The sequence below is a fragment of the Acanthisitta chloris genome, unplaced genomic scaffold, assembly GCF_000695815.1.
Source record: "Acanthisitta chloris isolate BGI_N310 unplaced genomic scaffold, ASM69581v1 scaffold8210, whole genome shotgun sequence".
In the NCBI taxonomy this organism is placed as follows: domain Eukaryota; kingdom Metazoa; phylum Chordata; class Aves; order Passeriformes; family Acanthisittidae; genus Acanthisitta; species Acanthisitta chloris.
In genome coordinates this window covers 24734-49458 of record NW_008651038.1, presented here as the reverse complement: position 1 = coordinate 49458, position 24725 = coordinate 24734, and the positions used below count along the sequence as shown (strand labels likewise).

Below are 24725 nucleotides of genomic sequence, written 5' to 3'. Positions count from 1 at the left end.
AGAGCACAAAATAAATTATACACGTGATGCAGGAAAGGCAAACTTAGATGAAAAACCAAACCACTTTCAAAGCAACTTCCAGTGGAGCAGTCTCTGAAGTCTGTCAAGAGTGGAAATGAAAGCCAGCATTAGATGACAAGGAGGGTGATTGAAAGTAACTACAGTGAAATGAAGAAAGGTTACACAGACTGAAGGGCAGAGAAAATCTTTATAAGAAAAACAATAAAGTACTTGCAACATGCCTTCATTTGAAACTATAGTCTCTAACTAAATAAGATTTTTCTGCAATTTCAGTTCTGTAAAAAAACTAAACCTTAACCCATAATCTGAGAGGAGCTGCAACTCCTTTTGTTTGAAGTGAACTATGTACACAATGTTTCTGATGAATCAGAGAACAAAATCTCTCCAGCTGACAGATCATTTATAAAAGTAAATATGACACTATTTTTTTTTTGCCCTGGAATTACTAATGTCCAACAATATGGCACAGAAAGTAAGCTGAGAAGAAGTCTAATTTAAAAAAATAGTGACATATTTATTTAATATTTTTGATAGCTGCTGAAACACTGATCTAGGTCACATATACCCATTTAGTTTCACATAAAAATATGGCATGTGTCCATCAGAATTCTACCTCACTCTAAAAGCCAAAAAGCAATTAAGTCTTCAAAATATTGTACAATGAGCACCACATTTTGGCAACGACTTCTGTATATTCCATTACAGAGGATAGACATTTAATCCATTACTCTTGTGGAAGGAGTCTTCTCAATTCATGAAATATTCAATTTATCTTTTTTCTATTACTCCTAGCCTGCTTGTGCATATGGTTTATATCTACCAATGTGTATTTTAGGTTTTACTCTTTTATTATTATAAATATATTGCATATAAAGTCAATATTAAGAGCAATTGTGTTTTTGTGAAGTATTTTGTGTGTACATCTGGAAACAAATCACAGAGAAGGGTTTAGTTGTTTTGGTTCACATAAGATTCCAAAGAACTAAAGTCTACTGTCAAATATTTTAACTTGCATAAATTCAATCTGTGTAGTACATACAAAACATGAACCCCAGAATTCTTTTTCAGTGACAAGCAGGACTGACCCATTATTCTGGTTGTGTGGTACTTCCCATGTTAAAGTTGCCTTTAAAATTTCTTAAAACTATATGTAATTGCCGTTGTTTGGGCTGAAATGGTCCATGTCAGGGGACAATGATAGATTCAAGCTTTTAAACTTGATTTTGTTTAACAAAAATGTAAGTCAAAATTTTACAGCCTGGATTGAGAGCATTCTAAAACCTTTTATATTGTTCTTCTTATGTTCAGTTGTCTTGAGAGCTATCCTTTCTGAGATATAAATCTTTACTGCCTCTCCGACGGTGACTTGAAAGGAGTATGAAAATTCAGGAGGAGAATGGCTTCACATCAAACTCTTGACACATCTGAAAATTTGCTCAATATATAATCCTTGGATTATATCAACAGAGGCAGCACAAGCTGCAGGGGGAAGAGAGGAATAGAGACTGTATTTAAAGTCTAAAATCAGTAGGTTTGGTTGCAAGCTGTTCAAACAGACTGACCACCTGTGGGAAGAAACCAACAAGAGATGAAATGCTACACGATAGAAGAAAAATTTATCTTCTTTGTACATATGAATGATGACATGGTATGGTCTTTGATTATCCTTCTCCTGCTATTGTTTCCAGAGGATTCAACTTCATACAGCACACTTTCACCAGTGCAGAACAGTTATTCATAAACTCTCTCTCCTTGTACAAAGTAAGCAGTGTTCAATTTGATAAAGAAATCTTAGAAATCCCACTACCAATTTCCTTTTTTGACATTTTTAAAATCCTAACACCATGGCATCTGACTTCTTCATCAATATTAATGTCTGCAAAAATGCACGGTTGTTTTGTGAAAAACACAGGGATAGAATTCAACTTTTCAAAGAGGTGATTTACTGCCTTAACCATGAAATCACATTGCTATTATTCCCATAGTCCTCATATTCATTTTTAACACAATGCACAACAAAGGAGGTAGGAGTTTCTGAACTTCATGATCACGACATGTACCCAAGTCCTCCCTGTGCATGGTGTGAAGACCCAGCAAAAGAAAAAGTATGCAGCAACATAGCTGCAGATGCTCATAACACACATCCTTCAGACTCTGATGATTTTTTTTTCTGGGCAGTTCTTCTATTGTATAATACAGAACTCTGCTTTAAAGAGCAACTAGAAACATATGTTCAGCACAAGCAACACTATCAAATGATTGTGACGTTAGGAAGTTTGTTTTAAAAAAGGCCAAAGAAAATCGAATTAGTAACAGACATTTTGCTGAACACTACTTTCATTTTAGAGACATAGTGGAAAAGTTTAGAAGTTCTTTGGGCACTGTTCATTTCAGCCCTAACATTCTATTTCCAGGGAACAATTATAGATGAAACTGACTACAGAAAAGAAATTGCTTTCATTCATCAAGGTGATTAGCACATTCAGTGGTTGAACACAGGTTAAATATTTTTCAATATTAATACATTAAAAGTACCTTCATGCAAAAGTAGTGCCAAGATTAAAACAATGTAGTTTTAGTTCTAACACTAAATTGCTTTAAAGTTTTTGCATATGCGTTACAAGGTAACTCAATTCCCCTCCATTAAGAGAAGACAAAGTTATGCAATTGAAAAGGAAAAGCAAAACTTCAACAGCTGGCATATTAAATGCAGTTCTTCATGTCTCCTGTATAATTGGGAGTAGTCAATTTGCTTTGAATTGTAATGATGACTGTACTTAGAAATTTTTACCCTTACCTTAATATCATTCTTAAATCCAGTCAAGCTAGATATTATGTTTTCATTTCCTTATTAAACTGGGATCCATTAAAGTTGTGAAGGTGTTCCTGACTTGTGGATTTCTATCTTTGCTGACAAGGCAGGATACTTATTGCTTTACTCATTCTAAAAAAATGCAGTCAGTTTGTGCAGACATTCAGAGAAAAGGGAGAAACAGGAAAAAACCCACATAGACTGTTATATAGGCAGTATCACCAGTGGTCTGGCATGAGACTACTGCTGGCATACAGTTGATTGGCAAATGCTAACTGGTAGCTTCTGGCTGCGCCAGAACCTGCCATACATAACCCTGTGTAAACTTCCAACTGCTGTTCAATGACTCACAGCCCAGCCACAGGGGCTAGAACTTGATTTAAAGAAAGAACATACTGACTTATTTCAGAAGCTGAAATAGGAAATGAGGAAACAGCAACTAATGAAGGTAAGGAAGGAAAGAAAAAACAAATGATGCAAAGAGATAACCCTGTCCCAAGCACTATCAGCAACCTTTGAATTAAGAACACCTCGTTTCCATTCTGATTTAGTGGTATATGCATTCACGTGGTAACTATCATTGTAACATCTGAGCAGACCCGACAAATACAGTAGCAAACATTACCAGCTCTCTCAAATCAGAGTCTGCACTTTGGCTCCCTCCAGCACCAAATTTGTTTGCCTTAAGAACGGCAAAAAATGATCCAAGTAGGTTATGGAGACCAGAGACTTCCTGAACCAGATGTTACCAGAGAGCCGGAGAAATAAGTTTTACATCTCGTTCTCCTTGACAGCAGGTTTTGGCCCAGAAGATGATCTTTCTTTGCTATTTCTTTGATATAGACTGCACTGTTCAAAGCAAAATCCTTGGCATGCACCTGTCTTTCTAATACTTCAAGAGGCAAAACAAACACATCTGAGGTTATTCACAGGTCTGTACAGCACTGAACATACCAAATCCTCTGCTGTTACTGGTTCTCCTTTCTTGTCATTAGCCACCACCATTTTCCCCAGTCTCTCTTTCATATCTTGAAGGCTGGTGGCAAGTGCCAGGATGGCCATAATTTCACTTGCAACAGCAATATCAAACTGAGCCTGTAAAGCACAAATGAGAATCAAGAACTAAATCAAAGTAAGATCAAATATTTACAAGGGATCATCAAGAATAAACTCAGGAAAGACAGATTTCACTCTGAAATTCAAACAAGTTCTAAATGGTAACCTACAGCTCTTGAGATTACTCAGGCTAGATAATTTGTACATACAGACTGGGAAATGAGATGCTGGAGAGGAGTGCCATGGAAAGGGATCTGGGGGTCCTGACTGCCAGGAAGGCCAACGGTGTCCTGTGGCGTATCAGGCACGGCATTGCCAGCTGGTCAAGGGAGATGCTAGTCCTGCTCTACTCTGGGCTGGTGTAGCCTCACCTTGAGTACTATGTGCAGGTTGGAGCATTCCTATTAAAGAAGGTTATAAAGCTATTAGAGAGCATCCACAGAAGAGCTATGAAGATGGTGAAGGATCTAGAGTGGAAGCCATATAAGCATCTGAGTTTACTTGGTTTGTTCAGCCTGGAGGAGACTGAAGGGAGACCTCATCATGGTCTACAGCTTCTTCATGAGCGAAAATGGAGGGGCAGACAATTCTCTCTGGTGAACAGTGACAGAACCCAAGAGAGTAGTATGAAGCTGTGTCAGGGGAGATTTAGGTTAAATATTAGAAAAAGGTTCTTCACTCAGAGGGTGTTTGAGCACTGGAATGGCTCCTCAGGGAAGTGATCATGGCACCAAGCCTGACAGAGTTCAAGAAGTATTTGGACTACGCTCTGAGGCACATGGTGTGATTCTTGGGGCTGTCCTGTGCAGGGCCAGGAGCTGGACTTTGATGCTCCCAGTGGGTTCCTTTCAACTCAGGATGTTCTATGATTCTATGAACTTCAAACACCTTATATTCCCTCGTTCATGTTCTCCATTACACTCCATTTACTTGAGGACCAGGCTTGCAGAGTGCTTAGCCTCTTGGCTTGCATTATCCTTAGAGAAGCTCCCTGAAGGAACATGAACTTTTTTTTCTGTGGCAAAAAAGAAAATCAACAGATGCATTTTGAGGTTTACTGGCATAAGCACAGCACTGTGGGTTTAAAAAAAATTATTTATTTTAAATTTTTTTTTCTGCAATTCTATCCATCAGATTTTTATTCTGTTTTCAAAAACATTCTTGTTACATTTGATTGTTATTTTTCTACATAAACTCAAAATTTAGTGTCTATGCTGCTAGGTCTTGCGCTTGACCTACGAAAATGTAAACTATATCTAATATCTACATATATCTAATATCTAATTTACTATTAGTAAAGCTCAGGCCACATGCTGTCAGAACACACACAGAAGAAAGGTGAAGTCACTAATGCATTGTGTGATAGGAATGCAATGTTGGCGGTGATCAAGCACAGCAGCTTCTTTAGTAGTCTCTCCATCTCCAGCAATTAAAGTCCACACAAAAGTTTAGTAACTGACATCCTACTGCTATCTATGCAAAAAAGAGCCCCAGGACTGTTTCTGTCAGAACTCTACCAGATGTATCCTGTACTGACTAATACCAGAGGAATCTGTTCAAATTGAGGGCTGTGCCTGTTTTTAAGAAGCATCTATGTAAAGAATTGTTCAACATATACCCTATCACTCCTATCCATTTGCCTGGTACTTCAATAAGAGCTTCTGCCCTTTTATAACCTATGTTTCAGATTTTGTCTTGACAGCTAGAGCCCAGAGCAGCTCTATTCAGGCTGACCTCTATGTACCCACCTGTTTAGTCAAAACTTCAGAATACACCTGCACACTTTTCTGCATTGAGCACAGGCAGGGAGACATACACCACAGAAGAGAAAAATAATTCTGTAACTGAAATTTTCAGCATAGGTATTCAAATGAAATGCTGAAGTTCCAAACCAGATTCTCACTATCCTCTGGAAGCAGTTCTGTACATAACAGAATAACTGGGTATACAATGAACATTGTTAGTCTTGAGATGACATGGATGCTACTATCTTTTCTAAAGTTGAGAATTTCCTCACTAAGTCACTGCAGCACATGTAAGACAAGAAATAAGCCTGAGAAATCTATGCCCAAGCCATATACCGAAATATTGTCTAACTTTACCAGAATGTTTAGCAGAGGATCCCCCCAAAGTTTTTATTATCATTTTTTCTATATAAACCCAAAAGGAAAAACAATCCCAGGTAGATGCTCAAAGAGTGACATAAAATTTAATTGAAAAAACAGGCACAGAGGAGTGTGGTAGCAGGTGCTATTTTAACTCTAATAACCTTTATACACCTATGAAGTGCTGACGGAAGCCTTAGCTGTAAAGTCAGTTTTCTATTGATGAAAGGATCCACCCACATGGATTCAATTGCAGGATCAAGGGCATCAGTCATGTAATACTCTTTAGAAACCACAGCATCCCTGTTCATTAAAATGCAGACTTTTGTGCCTGCTGTGCTCTGCCATTTTACACAGGTGTCATTGATTTTAAGAGTGCTAGAACATCACTCCAAATATTTATAAAATGCATCTGTTAACTATGAAGTCCTGTTTTCTCTGGATCTCTGGCTAGGCTCTGAAATGAGTTTTCTTAACTGTTAACTCTATTTCTTGAGTCACTAAGTCCATGTTAAAATGTGAATGGATATTCATCAGTCCAACATTGATACTGAAAGCATTAATTACAGCCAAAACAGTACAGAAGCAACATTTGACAGCCATATGTCAACTAGCACGCTATAATAAAATAACCCACATTTAACTCAGCAGTACAATTACCATGGTAAAATGCTGCATAACAAGGGTGGCAGAACCTGGCTTAAAGCTAATAATTACATTGAGTCACTGAAACAAATCTAAACATACAAAAACTTCTTATGTGTTGAAGGAACTCATACCAAGTATAATATTTTGTAGTCCCAGCCCATTATCAGAGATGAGTATCAGCTAATACTGAGATTCATGTAAGGTGTAGACAGAAAAGTATCTATTCCGTGTGTTCAAAACCAAAAGAAATGAGCATTTCTAGTGGAAGGTGTCCGTGCTTATGGCAGAGGGATTGGAACTAGATGGTCATTAAGGTCCCTTCCAACTCAAACCACTCTATGATTCTACAATTTCTCTTTGAAGTCCTTCTCTCCAATTTGACTGCTTTACCTCTTGAATTGGGCAAAAAATTAGCACTATGTTTTAGTCTCTTTATTTAGGCCTAGAAGATGTCTGAAATGATTCAGAAAAATTAAAGCTAGGATTTCCAAAATGAGCAAAAGTCTTATCTCTAACACAAGAGCCATTCACATCAAAATAGTCATAAATTCATGAATTGCATGATACAGACTGTTAGATTACAAGGTCTTCATCGAATTCCACACCATTACAACGAGGTTATTCTACCTGACACTACTGTTCCATAGTGCATTGTTTCAGAAACGGATTTACCCACATGACACCAGGAGCACTTGTTCAGATGGTGTTGAAAAGTTTGGCTTTCAATTTATTACTAAGTTCTCCAATGAACTTCCAAGAACTCTCATATAGGAATGTAGGTTAGCTTTTTACAGGCTGAAAAGTATGCACATACTCATTTGCTGAACTATTCCTTCAAGCTCACATAGTAAAATCAAGCACATGCTCAAACTTCTTACAGTTTAGATTCCAAAGCTGAGATGCATGACCGGGAAATGAAAAGTCTGAATAAAAAGCTAATTGTCAACATTAAATTTTAGTGCAATTTAAATTATATAAATCCTACATAAGTTGTTATAGAGACTTAAAAAAATTAAGAAAAATCATACCAATTAACCTTAGGAGGGCAAAAGGGCATCTTTTATACTCTCAGAACAATGTTAAATCCCTAACATAGGCAATTTTTTCAAGTGTTTTCAACACACTGTGGAATATGCGTTCGTTTCTGTTTCGGAAATTTCAGAGTCAGTTACTCATTAATTCAATCAGTTTCACTGCACTATAACTATACACCAGGAACAGATGTTAACGTTGCAATCCAAAGTATGCTGAAAGAACTGCAGGAACATCTCTCAGCCTCTAAAGCAACGTCTGTCCAGAATGTGTTCTATTAACTGCCTTTACATACCTGACGGACAAATCCTTTCTCCGTATTTGCCTGCCCAACTGTTATTTTGCGCAGAAATCTGTCATTTGTATCCACCACTGAAACAAAGGAATAGCAAAAGCAAAACATGTTAAAAAGGACTCAGGGATGTGCTTTTTTTTCCAGGCATACCTATTGTGATACATGTAAGATTCTGCCATTTGAACAGTGTAACCAGACAACCATGCTCCTGCACATTAGCACTGGCACCGACTTGATTTCTCCCTTCTAGTTGATATCATTAGATGACAGGTTGAAACAACTCAAATACAATTTCTTTGACCAGTATTTGAAGCTAACAGATTCTTAATATTCTAACACACAACTTAATATTTTACATACATAATAAAAATCTTAGTAGATGCAATGCAGTGGATCTACTTCAAGTTGTTTGCTTCGTCACTGACTTGTTAAGAATTGATTTGAAGACTGCTTGATGTAGGTAAAACTTGGTCTGTTTCTTTTTTAAAGGACGATTATGTTGTCAGATTGGTTCTTCAAGACAAGTCTCTTTCACACACATCACACTAACTAACTCCACATTCAGCTGCACAGCATTCAAAGGAAGTTTTTTTTTCAACTGTCAAGATAAACCATCTGCTACTTAACACAACTACAATTTCAGTCAATTGCATTTCTAACCTGGAAACACTCTTGGTGTTGCAAGGGCATGTCCAAGCCATCCTGTGGAACTGCAAACTTCACTAACAATTATCACAAGCCAACTTCTCCAATTCTGCACACAGAACACTCAACTTCAAACCTTCCTTTGTAGTAGCCAAAAGGAAGGACTGAGAATAATCAAAGAACTCTTTCTTCTGCTGAGAACTGATTAGGATGTTTCTTAGGAATAAACATTAGGAGGATGTCCTGCATGATATCAGTGTCTCTAAAGTGGAGATACATGGATTAAACTGATGGACCAATAGGGAGTTGGCTGGATGGTTGCACTCAGAGTTGTAGTTAATGGCTCAATGTCCAGGTGGAGACCAGTGACAAGTGGTGTTCCTCAGGGCTTGGTATTGGGACAGGTGATGCTTAACATCTCTGTCAGCGACATGGATAGTGGGATTGAGTGCACCCTCAGCAAGTCTGCAGATGACACCAAGCTGTGTGGTGTGGTCAACAAGCTGGAGGAAAGGGATGCCATCCAGAGGGACCTAGACAGGCTCAAGAGGTAGACCCTGTGCAAACCTCATGACATTCAGCAAGTCCAAGTGCAAGGTCCTGCACCTGGGTCAAGGCAATCCAGGCTGGGTGTAGAAGAGCAGCCCTGGGGAGAAGGACTTGGGGCATGTTGGTTGATAAGAAGCTCATGAGCATGTGTACTCGCAGCCCAGAAAGCCAACCATGTCCTGGGCTGTACCAAAAGAAGTATGGCCAGCAGGTCAAAGGAGGTGATTCTCTCCCTCTACTGTGCCCTTGTGAAACCCCACCTGTGGCATCGTGTCCAGCTCTGAGGCCCCCAATACAAGAAAGATGTGAACCTGCTGGAGTGAGACAGAGGAGGACCATGTAGATGATCAGAGGGCTGAAGCACCTCTGCTATGAAGACAGGCTGAGAGAGTTGGAGTTATTCAGTCTGGAGAAGAAAAGGCATGAAGGAGACCTTATAGTACTTTCCAGTACTTAAATGGAGCCTACCAAAAAGCAGGAGGAGGGACTTTTACAAGGGCATGTAGTGATATGACAAGAGAGCATGTCAATCCCTACAGAATGCAAAAATAGACTCTTACAGGCTCTGTAGTTCTAGAAATGCTTCAATTTGCACTAATGCTAAAAGAAAGGGTGGAAGATACTCCTCATCAGTTCAGTTTATAGCCTGGCAATCAAGTCAGTCTTCTGGTAGACGTATATTTGAGTCCTGTTCATTTACAAACAAAGAATCAAGGAACCCCCAGAGAAATTGTCTGTACTCGAGGTCAGAGAAATCACCTCCTTTCACTTTTCCTGCTGCTTTTGGAGATTAACAAATTTGTCAGAACAGAAAAGGATGATGTAATTATCAAAGAACAAGAGGGACTTTGAATCTCAATCTTACGCAACCCCAATTAAGAGTTGTGAGCGAGCTGGAAGAAAAACAAGGTTTAAGCTATTTCCCCTTCTTGAGGCTGTTGTAAATACCATACATGCCTTTTTCCCACTACGTGGTATTTAGGCTCCTAATTTCTTCAGGAATTCCATTTAAGGGATGGTGCAACACAGATTTGCCTAACTCATTTTGGTTTCTATTTATATACAGTCATACTCTAAAATACTACAATACTGGCAGAAACTGCAGAACAGAGCCCATTAGATGGAAGCAATAGCCTTGTACCAAGCTGTGGCACCATATGCCACCATGAAGCCATATGGCAAGCTGATCTCTCAGGCACAAACATTTCCCTTCTCCCTCTAGGAAGCTCGGTCTTATAAGCAGCCTTAAGCAGACTTACCTGTCTTTTCTGCCTACCCAGGCACTGCTGAGAGCAGGAACTGGCCTTCCCACCAGCCTGGACAGCCAGTCAGCTGCTTTTCATCTGGTCCTTCCTAGTGAAATCATGCAACCTGAACACCCTTACCATGAAATTGTAACTGCCTCTGCAAGTCTTTCTGGAGACTGGGGATATACTTACTTCCTCACCATGGTCATAATTCATTCTCCAAGAAGATTTCGATATCTGCACTAAGCAATAATAAAATAAGAAAGAACTGGGTTTGCCACAAAAGCAATTTTTCCTTCTTCAAATTTTCCCTCCTCCTTTACCCAAAGTAAACGTTTCACAAAAGGTTAGGTTCAAACAAGTGTTAGGTTTAATGTATCCACTTCCTTATCCTTTAGAGATATAAACAGAATCTGAATACCAGGGGAAGGGTAAGTAGGGGGAAGTTTTCCAGTTTTTCAGTGTGTTGTATGTGTTCAAGTTAGCATAAGGTGACAATGAACTTTAAGCTCGTGACAGTTCTACAGAAACAGGTCCTGACTAAAATTAATTTTCAGATAATCTGATAGCTTACTCTTCTTCCCTACAAATTCTCTGGTATGTAACAAGCTTCACAGACATATGGACTGCAGAAACAGTCCTAAATAAAACATTTTCCAAGTTATATGAAACATTCCTGCAACCATTTTTTTTACTGAGATGTTTAAGGTACGTACATCATGTAGAGCAGTGTGGAGAAGAAATTTCACTAACATTGTTTGAGATGAATTAAATAACTCACTTGAGGTTAGCAGCTGTTGAGCAATGTTGCCTCCTCCCAAACCCATGCTGATAAAAACAAGGAGTCATATTACACTAAATGTTTATATTACTTCTTCATCCTAATACAGGTTTCTTCCAGACACACTGTGTGACTAATAAAAAACATCTTATGCCACATACCCCAGTAATATCTTGAGAAAAATATCACAAGTCTGAGATGACATGCACACAAAGGGCATAGTAAAGCACGGATGAGACTCCTCCCTTCTCAGTAGATTCACCTTTTTCTCACAATACATTCCATTTAACAATGATTTTTGACCTAGCAACTTTAGTGTTTGAGAATTAGGGAGGAAAACAAAATCCAGTGGAATTTACCTCAAAACTTTATGCAGAGTTTGCTTCCTTAAAAAAATACAAAAGAGAGATACAGAAGTGGAGCTAAACACTGAAATCTGACCAAGACTAGAACTGGAAAAAGCAAAGGAGAGTTGTCTAAGGGTGTGAGAGTGGAACCAGTTTGCCTGGCAGGCATAGTTGAAACTGTACTACATCTTTCACCTCTTCTTCTTAATGAAGCGACCAACTCAAGACACTTCAAAAAAAGAAAAAAACATAATCTCTGGAGCCTATTTAGTATCTCAGCTACCCAGACTGCTGAGCTGGGGAGGATGAGAGACCAAAATCAAGAAGAATAAGTACAAACAATCTAAAACCATAATAGACACAGTTAAGAAAAGAATGGGTAAGATTTGCAAAACGCACAGAAAAGACATTTTGGTATGTCTGAAGATGCATTGCCTAATGTGAGAGAGACCAGCGAGGTACTTAAACTGTCAAAGAAACTGATCTTTGAGAATTTTATTGAAATCTCTTGAGTTACTGCAGATATTTGACCAAGTTTAGACCAACATACTGCACCCACGTTTCTCACCTTGCAAATTGGTTGTTCTTGCAGTAGGAGAGCAGAAACAGCTCTGATTCAGGTAAAATTGAACAAATTAGGAAATAAGTTATGATTAAATCCAAGTTGAAGTGAGGCTTTCTGACTACATACCTCTTTGCCAAGTTATGGTAGATGGGTCAATATCAAGGCGTGCAAATCTGCTGATCTCCTCTTCTGTCAAAGTCTCAGGATCAGTCTTGTTTATTCCCAGCCTCTACACACAAAATAAATTAAAGAAGTGGGATGAAATGGCTTTTTTTGCTTCAAAAGGTATAGATGTTCTGGCTTATCAACCCCACACATGTGAAGAATTTCAATCTTAAATCTCATTTGAAAAAAAAATGCAATAAAGATTTTGTTTTACAATTGATTTTTTTTAAGATATAAGGAAACATTATACTAAGAATAATTCACACCAAAATAAGTCAGTTATATTGGAAATTATGACACATGTATTTGAATGTTATAAATCCAAACTTTTTTTAACTAAGTGGCAGCACATATGGAGAGAAATCCATTTCAACACTTCCCCTCCTACCCTAACCTGTTACCCTACACACAGTGTAAACAAGGACAAAATGAAACTACTCCAAAATTCTGACAGAAAACTTCTGTGAAATCAACTCTGCAATAGAGTCCAACAGGCATCATCCACATTTCAGTTTACCAACATTCAATTGAGCAGCACAAAAGCTTAAAATGTTCTGAGAATTTTTTTTTTCCCCCCTAACCAGAAGTTGCTACAACCTCTGTCCTCCATTTCCACACCCCCAAATCCAAGCGTGCACTCAGCAGCTATCCATTGCCATCCAGTGACTCTGAAACACCACCAGTCAGGACTCATATGCCTGATATACATGAAACCAGCCTTAAGTTGTCCTTAAAGGTCACATTCAAGGGGTTCATACTCTCTTCCTCCTATGCTAGTGGACTGTGTTGCTCTCTAGGTATTCATCAGAATAGCAGCCACAAATCCAGATACATTATCCAACCATGAATTGCACAGGAAGCTCTTGTGGAAGTATACAGGAAGCAAGATTGGATGCAAAAATATACTGCGCACACAAATGTGTTTCTGCCCCTTGAAGGAAGAACACTGTCAAACTGATATGAATAAAACCCCAGAAATATATGCTATAATAAACTTTCAAAACCAGAAAATATCGCAAAACCAAAGAATGTGAGCTTTCAAATGTGACTCTACCATAATAGGATAAGTATTTTAAAAACTCTGACTTTAATATTATATCAGAAAAGACACAGCATTTAAAAACAGTACTGGTTCATTTCAAGAGAAAAGAATAGCAAAAATGTAAGTTATGAAAATAACATCAGACCCAGATCCTATTACTCCAAGGACGATGCTTTCAGAAAAAAGTCTGGACTTGATAAATTCATGAAGGTTTATACAAACTCAGTCCCATACATCAAATAATTTTAAGCAATTTGTGTAAGAGAATACATTTTATGAAGAGAAACTATAACTGAGGAGAGACTGTATTAACAACTTACTCTCAGACGGGCAAGCTGAATAGCAGAAAATCCTCTCACGCCATTAACTACTGGAACCAGCCTATTATACAAAGACTAGAAAAACAAACAAAAAGTTAATGAGCGAAAAAGTTACAACCAGTTAGCAGCTAAATAAAAAGCGAATGTTTTTTTAATTTATTCCACCTAATTTCAGTAAGAATTTGCCAACCAGCGATTTAAAAAACAATTCGGAGAAGGTGTTAGGCTTCCAAGGAATGTCTATGACCTAACAGCCCAAAATCCAATTACCAAAAATTACTGGTTTTCTATGTCATACCAAAACAAAACAATGTATTAATTTTGAAATTGGGAGCTTTCTAAAACTAACCAATGTCCAAATTTTCAAGCTATAATTATAATGCGCAAACTGGCCTCAGTGAATACCTGTGTCGTACCAAGTAAAGGAGATGTGACAACCCTGCCCAGTTTTAACATTGCAGCCAGAAAGAAGAGGCTCCTTCCCCTACTTTTTCCCTTTCCTTTAAAGACTCAAGTTAGCATTTGTGTTCATGTCACAATACATTTAGTGAAGGGAAGAAGATCTACTTTATTTTTTCCACCTTAAGGTACATCATGCCCAACTACTCATCAGAAGTGTAACTCGTAACTTTTAAGGCAGTCTACAAATTATTGAAAGAATATGGTTATCTATATAGGGAAAATACCTTTTATTACACTATTTAGTACAGCCTGAAAAAGCAGTCAATGTTCTGGGCATAAGATCCTTATCTTAAAGACTACTGTATGATAGCTATTTACCAGAAAAAGATATTCTATAGGGAAAATTTCCCAGCAGAACATAGAATGCCTTCAGCAATACTTCCTGTTCACATTGTGAAAATACAAAAATCGTAACAACTTATTTTGCTTCGAAATGCAGTTTATTGAAAAACTGAAAAGAAAAAATGACATGTGGATATGAGAAAATAATTCTCACCTTATCAGATTGCGTGTTCTCATGCAAGATCCTAGCATCAATAGCAGCAGCCAGCAAATTATTTGCTGCAGTTATAGCATGAATATCTCCAGTCAAATGAAGATTGAACTAGAAGATGAAAGGAACAAAATCTTTTTATAAGAAACCATTTAATTCAATTTGTTAATCTCAGACAAATTAGCAGCAGCAATTGTTGCCATCTCCTTGAGGTTGCAGCTCTAATTAGTCACCTATCAGTGTAGATTAAATATTTCCAGGCTGAAAATACACTGAACCATATGAAGGATTTGTTTTCACCCAAATCCATGGCAAACTATCCTAAGTGTAGCCAAACAAAGCAACAAACATCTTCATTCTTTGCTAAATGACTCAAGAATGAGAAGCCAAGGAGTACGGTTCCACATCATTAATACTAAATCAGTTTACTGCTAGTAATTACTGATTGACCGGGACCAGGGGTGTAGATTACTGCTGAATCCTCCAGAGCACACCATGCATGCTGGCTTTGGGGGTGTATGCCAGCTTTCTGCTAGCCACAGAAAAACAGCCTGTAACTTAACAGGCATCAGCTTTGCTGATGCAAAGTTTGACCAACAAAGTTTTGCAGAAAACTCTGAAATTAGCATCTTATATTAAGACTTGTGTTACATGAGTACTGTATATTTAATGTATCTTTAACAGAAGGGAGTCAGAAGGTCAGTTTTAAGGCCACTGCAGAGCTGACTGCAGAGGGGTAGCAACTGCAACCGACAAGCCCTTGACTATGCTCACGCTTAAGTGCAAAAGGGGATAAAAAAAAAAAATCAAATCAAATCAAATCAAAGCTGTATTAGGGCTCTGCTTGGACCAGCTGTGCACTTTGAAGGTGGCACTTCACCAGTTATGGCCATGGAGTGGTTTTGCTGAGCTCTAAATTAGACTCTCTTGGGGTGAAACTGTCACACATTTCCAGACAAGCACTATGAACATCATAGAATCATAGAATCATTAAAGGCTGGAAAAGATCTCCAAGATCATCAAGTCTAGCCTTTGACTGAATACCACCAAGGCTCTTAAACCCTATCGCAAAGTGCCACATCTACTTGTTTTTTGAATTCTTGCAGAGATGGTGACTCCACCACTTCCCTGGACAGTCTGTTCCAATATTTAACCACTCTTCAACTGAAGAAATTTTTCCTAATATCCAACCTGAACCTCCCCTGGTGCCACTTGATGCTGTCTCACCTCATCCATGGGGATCACTTGAGCATATCCACCACCAGCTGCTCCACCTGTACAGGAAAGCACATGGTGACATCAGACTCACATCAGTTTTGGAAAAAAACGAACCATGCTTAAACACACAAAGTGAAACATACAGTGTTGATGACACATTTTCAGCATTTTGATTTCTATTAGCAGATCAATGGATGTACCCAAAGAAACAAGATTTCCTTTAACCTTCAAGACTTTTTTTTCTGCAGGTAGTAAAAAGGGAATTGTTGATCTGAAATTAAAGCCTATACATGATGGCTGGCTCAGGCTTTGGCTACATAAGGGCTACCCTCTGCTCTTGCCCAGATTTAGGACACAGTCATGCACATGCAGCTGTTGGGTGGAAAGACAAAGCAGTCACAAGCAAGCACTGCTTCTGAATGAAACCTTCACACCCTTGCCTGAGCGCTCCTTCCCCACTGCCTCTCAGGGTACAGGCAAAGAAATTTGCTGCAGCCTACACACAAGTTGAGTGGAGGGATTAAGGCACTCACATGCACTAGTCTTGGCTGAGAAGCACCAAGCACCAGGAGCCTTCCAGCTGAAATCAAACTTGTTAACTTAAACTTCAGGAAAGCAAAGTAGAGCAGATGGGGAGTGCTTGCCCAGTTAGGCACCAATTTCAGCTGAGAAATGGCAAAAAAAAGATTGCATTACTTCCTATCAGCATTGAAGACAGGCTTGAAATCTGACTGGCTCTTACCTGGCCCTCAGGCTCTTTTAGGGTTTCTAGGCAAAGAGGCAGCAGCGCATGATTAGAGGTGATAACTCAGGAGAACAGAGAGAAGAGGTTCAGGGCTAACCAAACATATGATGTTGACACAGCCGAACCATATGCATAACTGCCAACTTCGCTGTATTGATCAAAAATATCCAGTATGGACTCTTTCTCAAGGAATAATTAAACAGCAACATTTAGAGACATATTTAGAGTCTTCAAGCAGAGGTGTGGCTGGAAGGGTGTGTACTCTCACAAAATTCCTCTTGGTTGATACATCCCTCTGCCTTTCATTATGTTTGGGCTTTATCTGCATTATCAATGCACGTTAAGTGCATGAACATGGATATGAACCTTGCATAGGAAGATGTGTGCAAGAAACCTTGATCTATTAGTTATATATGTATCAAAAAACCAAATATGCTACCATTTGGACAACCCACTGAATGAAGTCATTAAGAGATTAAAAAAGGAAGGAAAAAACCACACAAAAAAAGCAGTATTTCCTTTTTGTCTGAAAGAAGTCATAGAGTCTGCAAATATTATGTACCTTTAACTCCAAAAGTAGGTCCTTGGGAAGGTTGTCTCAGACAAGCAAAGGAATTAATGTTAAGGTGTGCAGTAAGCGCCTGAACGAGACCGACTGTGACTGTGCTCTTCCCTTCTCCTAGGGGGGTAGGGGTTATTCTAGCAAAACAAGAAAAGAGATTAATCAAATTCTTTGCTGATGTCAGCCTGGCTAAGGATATCAGAACTTAGAGATTTTGATTTCAATGAAGAATATTTGTACAGCAAATTTCAATAAGATTACTTTATCTTCACAAAAATACTGCCACAATGTTAGCCCCTAGCTCAAGCTGGAATGCTAATATACATGTGTCTTCCATTTAAGCAATTTACTATGATAGCAGAAAAAGAGAAGATTATTTTGGCAAAAGTTCTAAAAAGAATATATTGAATTTAGACATTTTTATTACAGCACAAAAGTCTCACCAGTTTCATTAACAAACCATCCATCAAGATACTCTAAGCATGCATTAATACTTTTCTGTAGTAATGCATGAGATGTTTTATTCCCACTGCTCAAAGTTTGAATGCAATAATAGAATATTAACATTAAATAACCAACACTTTGGTTTGTAGAGCTCAACTGTCCCTCTCCAGCTTCCATGCCATCATAACCCTCAACAAGGATGGTTCAACTGCTTTATAAATAAAATAGTACACAAAAGTCACTATATTCAACTGAACATGATTTATTTTACACTTGTGTTTTGTGACATTTTTGCAGATCTAAGGGTGATAAGGAACAACAACAATCATAGTCCAACTTCCCATACAAAAGCTCAAAAGCCTCATACTACAGCTCCCACATCTAGACCATGACTGAACCAGGACAAATTTTAGGAAGGCATCCAGTCTCGAATCAGAGACTCTAACCTCCACTCTATTCTTGTCCCTTTAACAAAGGCACCATGACAGCTGATTTTGCAAGTAGAAAACTTCATCAGATTTCTGTGAATGAGAGACACCTCAGTTTAAGTGATGTGCTCCCTACTTCAAACATTATCACATTTGTTTATGATCCACGTTAAATGGCAGGGGAGTACTAGGGTTTTTCTCCTCTTTCTCTTTTTCTTCCTTGAAGTACGAACACATCTCATGAATCCAAAATGCATTCAAATAACTCATTTGAGGCACAGCATTTCTTTTTCTGACTGGCAAAAGAAGAAAGCCCCAGTCCTTTTTTGCACTCACACCACTCACACACAAATTCCACTTTTTGGCAAAGTGTAACCATTTGTATCTTTGCTGCCTTTTCTACCTGCAGAGAAGTAAGTACTTTAGCGAAGCTGATGTTAAGAACTAATGTTCATTCCCAAAGAAATACAAGCATACACACACATCTGAGTCAGAGGGGAACCTTTATCCTATGACCTCTTCAGAACTTGAGCTAAAACATCTAGCTCTAATTGGAAACACTGCCTTTCCCAACTAGTAATTTTTGCAAGATATTGCTCTCCTCAGATCACAAATCAAATGGCACAAAACCATTAGTGTAATTGTAAGATTCAGCTTAGTTCAGTTAGTTCAGATCGGCAAAACCCCTTCTTTGTCCCATAAATGCAAACAGATGAAAAACATTAACTTTTCACAAATCTATCTTTTACAGCATCATCACATCCTAGGCTTTTTGTTAAAAAAAAGAAGCCTTTGTTAGATATGCCTGGAAAAATTTGGGCAACAGGAGGCAAGCCAAATTAACATCTCCATACAGTTCTAGGGAAAAAAATTCCTCTGCAGAAAAGAAATGTTTTAACTAAAGTTCCAGTGAAATCAATGGGATTTAGTGCATCTATTAGAGGTTTCCTGAATTAAGACTTTTGAGAAATAGTATTTTGTCTACTTATAGCTTTGAACTCGTCTTATATGACCAGGTATTACAGGGGTTAATCAATTTGGGCATTTGGTTTTAGTAATATTTTCTCACATTTATAACCTTGTGTTCACCAATCATCACATTCAACATTGTCAATAACTGTTCTACTGCAGGAACACAGAAAACTACTTCATTTCTTTTACTTTCAAGTTTGCAGTTCCTAGAAAAATGGATACTTTTAATCTCTACATTGTCAGGATAGTGAGCCCTCAAGGTTTCACTGTTGCCACAACGATAAATTCCATTCCTCCCACCACTATTTTCACTATCTCCATTTTGTCCCAGGACCCTTGCTTTTGTACAAACATGCTCCTTTCAGAGCACCACAGCCCAGTTAACTCACTTTTACTATCAGTTTCACCCTTCAGACTACGGTTCTAAGACTGGTTTCCCAAAACCCACTCAAATTTTAGCATGGTTTCTTCTTATCCATAGTTCTCCTACTGTCTCATTCAGTTTTGTTGATTGTCCTAACCTCGTTTACTTGATTCTCTTATTCCTGTGCATTAAAGCCAGAATTAAAGAATATATGAGTAATACTGAGGCATTATTGCACTCAAGGACTTTAAAAGGTAAAAAGTTCACAATTACTTAAAAACAGGAACAACAAAACAAAATGAAAAAACGGCAGTAACAAAACACAAGAAAGCAAACTATTCTGCTATGAAAGTGACACCTATAAATGTTTACTGGAAGTTACCAGTAAGGAACTTTACACAAACCCCCAAAACTCAGCACACACAACAGTTGCATGGCTAACTTGGATTGGCTGTGCTCCCTGTTGGTGGTTATCTCTAATTTTGACCATCCGACACAAACAGTGCACATTCAAGAGAATTCAGAGACACCATCACTAGGGTATTTACTTGATTGCAGCTTGAAACAGGGCAGAAGGCTGACCTGGCATGCACAGCAACACAGGGACACTTTACAACACTTATGAAACAAGCAAAATCAAAGATGAAGCCTACCATCCAGTAAAGGAAAGGAAACTGGAACTGACAAATGCATAACCAGAAGGCATGTTGGTAGTAGCATGAAGAACAGTATCTACTTATCCCAGAAAATAACGCACCATCAAGTGCCACATAACTAAAACACTCTGGTAACTTGACTGGCCTATTTAAAAATGACTGTGTAAAAACGAGCCAGAAAGTACTGGCAACACACCTTTTTCCAGAAAACCAAGAGAAACACACCATTGCTCACTGATAAACTGGCAGGAAGAGATCTTGCCTCTGCTGAATTTCCAGTACATTGATACTCTGCACCAGCCACATCCCTACAGAGCATGTGGAACTCAGGAAGAACCAGCTTCCACCAAAGTGAAGGCAAAAATGACCTAGGAGCTTATTTTCACCTGTGTACTCATGCAGGCACACAACAGTTTGCAGCAGTAAATGAACATGCCTTTGCAGATAGGACCTTGACTTCACCAAATCTGCCTGGCTTTAACAGACTACACTTTCAATGTGTTTTTTGGCTGGGTTTGTTCATTTTCATCTGTTCTTTCCCTTCTGGGAAGCCCTGTGATCCTTAGTTTTCCTGGAGCTAGAGCTACTCAGGTGAGTATCTAGGGGCTCAAAATGTCTACAGGCAGCTGTGATGGAGGAAGAAAACCAGCACCTGGACTTCTATGAACAGTCTATATAGCTTGAGTAACACCCTCACAAGAAATTTTGTGACTCTCTCCACCTAATAGAATTAACAAAATGCAAGGACTCTGCAAATCACACTATTCAGTGAAGCCAGATTGGTCTGGACAATTCACTTACCTATTCTCAGCTTCTCATCTTGCATGAAACACCTTGGCAAGATGCCTTTGATTCTCAGAGGCTCAGTAGCAGCCTGGAGGGTATAGGATAAACCTTAAGAGCTTAACAGTTGTTTAATAGTTTCAATATATACTGAAACCTCAGCTTTAAATATTAGTTAAAAAGAGAAAAAAAATGGCCTAAAACAAAAAAAAAACCTATTCCAATAATCTCCTTTAGAAAGCTTATTTTAAATATCTTCCCTTTTGTACCTGGTCTACTTTGATTGGTTTTTATAAATAAAATAATCCACTTTAGCTGTTTTGTGGACATTGAGATGTTTTTGCTGGCTACACTACTGAGCCTACTACACTCCTGTAGCTTAGGTCACTTGCTCACATGGGTATAAACTTACAACTGCCAATGGCTAACTTTAGCTCAATGCTGTGTTTCAACCTTATGCAAATCTAGGAAAAAAAAATCCTTTAAAATGCAATGAATTTTAATGAACTTTGAGAGTCTTTTACAGCCATTTGCATTATTCTTCAAATTTCTTTAATATGTTTTCAATCAAAACACAGAAATCTCACAATCTTTTTCCTCCTTAAAACTTACTTTGCCACCTACCAAGCAGTCACCAGCTCCTTGGCAAAGTAAGTTTTGCATAACATTGGAAAGTCTTCTCTCTTTATGTATATCAAAACAAAGATAAGAATATGCAGACTTTTTGTTTGTTTGTTATACATCACATTAGCTTACAGCAGAGCTGTTTCTGTGGGAAAGCTACATGAGGTCTTCCAAAGAGAAAATAAACAAACAGGGAGACTATACACTGCACCAGCTGTAACCTCCTCACAGCTACACCAGCAGTTGTGACTCCAGCAAGAACTTCACTGGGTATATGACAATTCTCTTGCATATTTCCTACCTTTAACTCATATGTATCAGCAATTTCAAATATTTTAATGAGTTCATCATTCCTGTGATCCACATGGAAACCTTCAAAGCCAGGCTATGGGGGCCATGGGCAATTGAGTTCCCACCTCCATACCTCTCCCATCCAAGACAACAACAAATGTATTTCTGAGCACAGAAAAGTTGCAACTACTGTCACCTTGTCAAGGTCACATTATGCAGTGACACCCTCAAGATGGGACTGGAGCTTCCAAAAGCAGAGAGATCACTGTGAAGCTAAAATGACTGAACATAAGCAGGAAAAGACTGAAGAATGCTCAACTACAAACTCTCAAAGCCACTAAAGACCCATCCAAAATAATCCCAATGCAGGAGCTGTGCAACAACATGATGCATACATGACAAACTGTCTCAACTATGACTCTGCTTGGGACTGTCAGACAATTCAGTGCATCAACACACAGGTATTTTTCTCTTATTCTTCCCTGTATTTTTTATGTTTACCCCTTTTCTTAGCTTTTACATACCTTGTATCCCAAGAAACTCAGTGAACAGAAATACAATCCTGCAAAATGCAATTCCAAATCTGAAATTTCTATCCCTAAAACATTTACCTTCATACAACTTGTGCAAGCAATAAGTTAGTATTTATTTTCTTCCATTTTTCCCTTACCAAAAATGTTGTTCAGCACAAAACAGTCTATTAATGTTAGGGGAGAAGTACTGATTTTAAATTTTCCAGCATTCAAAATCCAACACACATCTTGGTAAAAGCAGCATTATAGTTCATAATTTTCCTACATTCTATTTTTCCTCATCTTGCACTTTTGAAGTGAACAAGTTTCCAGAGTTATCTGGTAAAAGCAATTGCACTGGAGCATTTAGAAAAAAATGCTGGAACACACACACACTCTCTCTAATAAATTTTAGCTGTAATTTCGTATTGTGTTTGTCAATATGATATGTACATGCTTGAATGCATGATGAAGTTACCCTGGACACTAAACTTAGCTACTAAGTGATGCACAAGCTTTGTTCATTTTCATGCTCTCAGCTTGCAGTAAGTGGAGGCAGTTTGAGTTAACATATCCTGCAACACATTGTTTAGCACACTAAAAACCTGTATATAGGCAGCTGATGTCCAAGAACCAATTACTTCATGATAACTCGTGGCTCTGTCCACGTCCTGTCTTAACATGAGCCCTACAACAAGTCAAATACAAATGGGGAAAAAAAGGAAAAGCAAGAATGAAAAAAGGCAAAAAGAATGATCTCCATACAGAAGAAAATGGAAGTTATGAAGAATAAAGTCTTCATCCTATTTTTGGGAGACACGATCTATTAATGATATTGCAACTTTTCAGCATACAAAGTTTGTACTAGATGAGGCATTCAGGAATATTTGTTTCATTTAGAAAGAACAAAAAAGACTTTGCAGTTAGAAGCAACTTTTAAAAAAGCCATAAATACAGCTATCTTCAGAGATAAAAAGGTACATTTAGCTGCATTTTGCTGTTCAGAACAAGAAGTTTGGTCTCTAGCATATCACGAATAAACTAGAAGAGCATTTGCAGCAAATATTTACAATTCCTAGATATTGTGAAACATTTAAACCTGAATGTGCAATTACAGGTACAAATGTTGCTGGCTGCATCATGGATGGAGGTTGGAGATTTTGCAGTTTATTGAATACACACATACACTTTCACTCCCTTCATATACGAAGAGTTCACATCACACGTAACAAATTTTTCCACCAGACCTGAAGTAAATAAGCATATATCTTAAATGCTTTCTTTGAAGCACTGAAAATTTATTATGAAGCATCATTCTAAAAGAATTTCTAAGTATCTTTGGTTTTGTGAACAAACATCATAATCCAAATGGCAGGTTTTTGTTGAGGCTGCAGGGGGAGAATGAAGGCATCTGAGGATACTATTCCACTTCCTGATTTCCACACTTCAGTGATAATCGGTTTTCATTGTACTGGACATTTCCTTATCAGAGTTCCCTACTTTTCTTAAAATCATTAGCATCTGCTACAGTCATTTTAGCAAATGAGAACAGCTGAGAGCCTAAAAACAAAAATTATTATATATTTTATATGTACAATATTTCAAAGTCAAGCTTTGAATTCTTTCAGAAGAGAATGTTCCCACTGTCACAGCCACCTTGCCCAGGCATTCCTCCTACAGATGTGGCTTGGCCCTTGCTATTCAGAACTCCTGCATCTCTTCCACATGTACATAAACTTCTTTCTGTAACAATTGCTTGAGATACCTTCCTTGAAGAAGACTAGGGCACAAAACAGTAAGCACTGGTGCATGCAACCTGACACAACTAAAATCCATCTGAATGGTGCAACATGCAATCTTCCTCCTCCAGACATTTTCAAACCTCTGCTTCTGTGAGAGCCTTGCTGCTAGAGAAGCCTGGCTCAGCCTGCAGCATGGCGCCCAACAGATGCCGTTGATAACACAAGCATGAAAATACATGGCAGAAACTTTCTTCAAACTTAGCCAAATGCTGAACCTGTTTTTGTTTCTGCAATACAGCAAAAAATGAAAATAAAACCCTACCAAAGGCAACCAAGCTAAACCAGCTATTACTTCCTTCTCTTAACTGCTCTAACATCCTCCAGGAAGATCTTTATACACTGCACTTTATCACATAGCTTTGAAGAAAGCTTCATAACTTGCCTGCCTCAGCTTGGTAACATCAAGTCTCTCAGTCTACAACGGCTCCATCTCAGACAGTGGCAGAAATCCAGGTTGTCCCCACAGGAAGGCAGTAAAGCAAACAGTTTGTGAAACACTAGCCAAGGTGAGGAATCAGTATCAAGGCAGTTAAGAACACCCTTCTGCTTCTAGATCAGCCTAAAACTGTGTTTTAAACTTGAATGGTTTTACTTCAAAGAACGCAACCATATAGATTAACTCAGAATATAAAGAACACATTGCAATGTAAACATGAATGAAAAAGTTCACGTTTGTTCACAAGTACTTAGTAAACCAGGTGAATGAAAAAATTTTGTGTCACTGAATGAAAGAAAACCT

The 24725-nt window shown here is 38.2% G+C and overlaps 1 protein-coding gene across 1 annotated transcript in view; it reads right to left on the bottom strand.

The window, feature by feature from the left end:
- The window catches only part of LOC103799113 (monofunctional C1-tetrahydrofolate synthase, mitochondrial-like), a gene marked incomplete at both ends in the record, with an annotated part of 57369 nt that overhangs the window by 9033 nt on the left and 23611 nt on the right, over positions 1 to 24725 (bottom strand). The window contains 7 exons of the mRNA XM_009071416.1: positions 3788 to 3928; positions 7970 to 8046; positions 12230 to 12332; positions 13631 to 13705; positions 14589 to 14696; positions 15813 to 15859; positions 17111 to 17247. Coding sequence (XP_009069664.1) covers positions 3788 to 3928; positions 7970 to 8046; positions 12230 to 12332; positions 13631 to 13705; positions 14589 to 14696; positions 15813 to 15859; positions 17111 to 17247 — 688 coding nt within the window. The remainder of the gene's footprint in view (positions 1 to 3787; positions 3929 to 7969; positions 8047 to 12229; positions 12333 to 13630; positions 13706 to 14588; positions 14697 to 15812; positions 15860 to 17110; positions 17248 to 24725) is intronic.